Raw genomic sequence first — 3,286 nt, 5'->3', positions numbered from 1 at the left:
ATCACACTCCATCGAATTGCTACGTTATATATATATATATATATATATATATATATATATATATATATATATATATATATATATATATATATATATATATATATATATCAACATCCTTTAATAGAAATCAACAAATTTTAGTGGTCTTCTTACAACAGCGCAGAATTGTAATCTACCTCTTCTTCTACTTGTCAACAAAATAAAGTATTTTAATGTTTAAAAAACAAACAACATCGGACCAAATATTTAGTAGTCGTCATTAAAAGATTACGTAGACATTTAATTAATTTAATTTAATTAACTATTTATCTAACCAATCTAACTAATATTTCTACTTGAACAATTGTTCTTTGACATAGAGATTCACAATCCAATGAAAACCCAAGCACAGTTGCATAGAATTACGATATTAGAAAATATATTAAAATATCTTTTTCTCTTGGTGCAAGTGGATGATTCTTGGAAACAAAGCAAATGAGCTGGTGAAACATGATTGAACCCCGCAATCTTCTTTATCTTACACAAACTGAAACCACCATTACTTCCTTCTTTAACATCTGCAACTCAACCATATTAATTGCTCAAAAATGTAAAAAAGAACAAAGAAGAAAAGGAAATTTCTAAAATATACTTAAAAAGTAAACTTCAAGAACCATAATCAACTAAACCCCACAATAGAAAAGATCACAGTAATATTACAACATAACAACAAAGTAAATAAACCCTAATCCTACTTAAAAGTAGAAAAAGAAAAGAAAGAAAAAAAAAAACGAAATAAAGATTCTACCTTTTTTTAGTTTCTACTCTATTCTTCTACCAAAGAGGAAGTTGCTTTGAGAATAGCTAGAAATTAGATGGGGGAGGACGTGGGGGTGTAGCCCAAAACATATCTTGATGCATTTGACCATTTGGTAATATCTTAGGGGGTTGATTGTAAATTGGCATCGAGGAAGATGGTATGTTGTCTGTCTGAGGAGCACCCCCTCCAGATTTAGGACTGTTTCCAGAATTTACCCCTTGTGTTTGCTGTAATTGCATTTCACTACCTTCACCTGTACCTCCTCCGTCATCTTCCAATGGCAGCCTCTCATAAGTCGCATTCGTGAAGGTGGCTGCAATCACCATAACTGGACCAGACGCCACAAGTTGGCCCACCACCGTCCCACCCACAACCTGACCTTGTCCGCCAGCTAAATACACTGTTAGCCCGGTGGCCCCCGGCGGAGATGGTGCGGGGAGGAATGCACCCGAGAGCGATAGAATCTCAAACCTCCCTTGGAGACTTAACACACCGCCTGGTGCCGCCGGTTGTCGGAGGGTGACGTTGGTTACGATGCCAGTGCCGCTTAATACCGAAACGCCACGGTGGCGCCGCTGTGCGAATGTTGCTATACACTCGGAAATGTCACTACCACTGCTGATTTCCAATACGTGGCTCCGGAGAGCGTTGGGGCTCTCTTTAGTGATCACAATGGGTGGTTTCGGCTTGTTCTTTGAACCAGGTGGTCTCCCTCTCGGCCGCCGACCACCGCCAGAGCTCGTCGGTTCCGAGATCTCCAACGACCCTCCACCCCCGACATTATTATGTTCCTGTTCTTCAAACTCTTCATCATTTTCATCGTGATCATCATTCATGGGGATATGGTTATGGTTCTTGTTCGAATTGCTTCCTGTACTATTCGTCGCATTTTCCAAGAACTCTTGCTCCATCCTAACCTGCCCAACCCTGTTCAACCGCGGCTTCTCCTCCTCCGCCGTGTCCCTCAAGTGTAGCGACGGAGGTTGTCCCGAAGATGTCATCTGATGATTCAACCCTACATTTCCAGCCCACCATCGATTCGCCATGGTCCAACAAGCGAAAATATCAACAGAAAATAAAAACAACTTCTTGAAAACAATATCTCTTACAAGATATATCCAACTTGTCTGATAGCTACCTACAGAAATTTAAAGATCCACTACGTAGATAGAATCCAAAGAAAACAAAACGATAACCTTTATCCACTTGCTGAACCCATTTGCATGAAAACCCTAATCCTCAAAATCTCCAGATCTGTCCAACTGTACTCTACACCCAAAAATAAACCCAACAACTTGAAACACCAAACCCAAAACTTGTACACAAATCAGGCAAGATGCAATCTTTCAAACCTGTACGCAAAAACTTTAAGCCACCTGTATAGTACGAGAAGCTAGAGAGAGAAAGAAGAATAGGGTATATCTGTCTTGAGGTGAAACTAGGGTTTGAGGTGAAGAAAGAGAAAGAGAGTGTGAGTGGGGTGTACGTTTTAACAGAGAGATTGACAGAAAAAGGAAAGCAAGTAGGATTTAGGAATGGCGGTTTCAGAAGAAAAAAAGGGTTTTGATGAGAGAGTTGATGTTATCCTTTGGGGTGGTGAAAAGTAGTAAGCCAATAGGGCATCGGGGAACACACAGAGTACAGCTGGTGAGATATGGTAATTTTTGACATGTTATGGTGTTTACGCGTTGCAAATTGAGCAAACTCTTGGCTTCATATTGACTGGTCTTATTATTCGTTTTTTGACCAAATAATCTCCTATTTTCTTGCCTTCCCAATAAATAATTTGATAAAGTTTTTGAGTTGGCAAAAATGTTATTATTGTAATATAAATAAAAGAATAAAAAAATGGAAGATTTAGGTTCTTTTTGAAGCAAAAGAAGTACAACGGCTTTGTAATTTAATATGAAATGAATGTTTCATAGTTAAGAAAACATCTGAATATAGTAATAAAAGAAATTAAAATAATAAGGGATAGTGAAGTCAATCTTGTCTACTGTTTTCACACTATTTGACAATAATATATATGCTGACCGCATTTGGATACATATTTATAAAATATTACTTATATTCTAACGTTAATTTTCTAAATAACATGGCGTAGCCGAATTTTTAGTTACAACGTTAGTTAAATTAAAGAGCCAGTCGCCAAAATACTATAAAATAGATAGTTTATATTTAAAAATTAAACACTTTTTGCACATTTTAAACTCCTTTTTTTGTTTTTGTTTTTTAAAATTTTATTTGCAACTTCGTCTCACTATAAGAATTTTAGGACATGACGACACATTACATATATTACATATGTTATTAATATACAGTTGGACGTCCTACATGTCTCCGCTCAAAAAGGCTCGTCCATATTACATATATAATATATTCTTAATTCTTATAATCGTTGTGTGTTTTTTATGATCGAGGGTATCTCCAATCTTATACTAAAAATCATTTTTAGATTATAAATTACATTTTAATGCTCCAGCCCTA

General features: G+C 36.5%; 1 protein-coding gene across 2 annotated transcripts; it reads right to left on the bottom strand.

The window, feature by feature from the left end:
• Positions 1 to 233: 233 nt before the first annotated feature.
• On the bottom strand, positions 234 to 2,539 carry LOC111885175 (AT-hook motif nuclear-localized protein 20). 2 transcript variants are annotated; one of them, XR_006186595.1, is made up of 2 exons: positions 788 to 2,539; positions 234 to 557 (listed from the first exon to the last, which is right to left on the bottom strand). XR_006186595.1 is itself a non-coding variant. In XM_042897908.1 (2 exons), exon 2 carries the CDS (start codon positions 1,843 to 1,845, stop codon positions 844 to 846), a length of 1,002 nt encoding a protein of 333 aa, XP_042753842.1. In that variant the 5' UTR covers positions 1,846 to 2,068; positions 2,152 to 2,539; the 3' UTR covers positions 609 to 843. The 2 variants fall into 2 exon arrangements, 1 of the variants encoding a protein (XP_042753842.1); XM_042897908.1 differs by lacking the exon at positions 234 to 557 and having other exon boundaries at positions 609 to 2,068; positions 2,152 to 2,539.
• Between the last annotated feature and the right edge of the window lie 747 nt (positions 2,540 to 3,286).

This window comes from Lactuca sativa, chromosome 9 (genome assembly GCF_002870075.4).
Source record: "Lactuca sativa cultivar Salinas chromosome 9, Lsat_Salinas_v11, whole genome shotgun sequence".
Classification (NCBI taxonomy): Eukaryota; Viridiplantae; Streptophyta; class Magnoliopsida; order Asterales; family Asteraceae; genus Lactuca; species Lactuca sativa.
Note: the sequence above shows the minus strand (reverse complement) of the source record. Positions and strands in the feature narration are given on the sequence as shown.

Bases quoted from the DNA above. Each gene is read 5' to 3' on its own strand.
- LOC111885175 (XM_042897908.1), bottom strand. From the start codon at position 1,845: ATGGCGAATCGATGGTGGGCTGGAAATGTAGGGTTGAATCATCAGATG.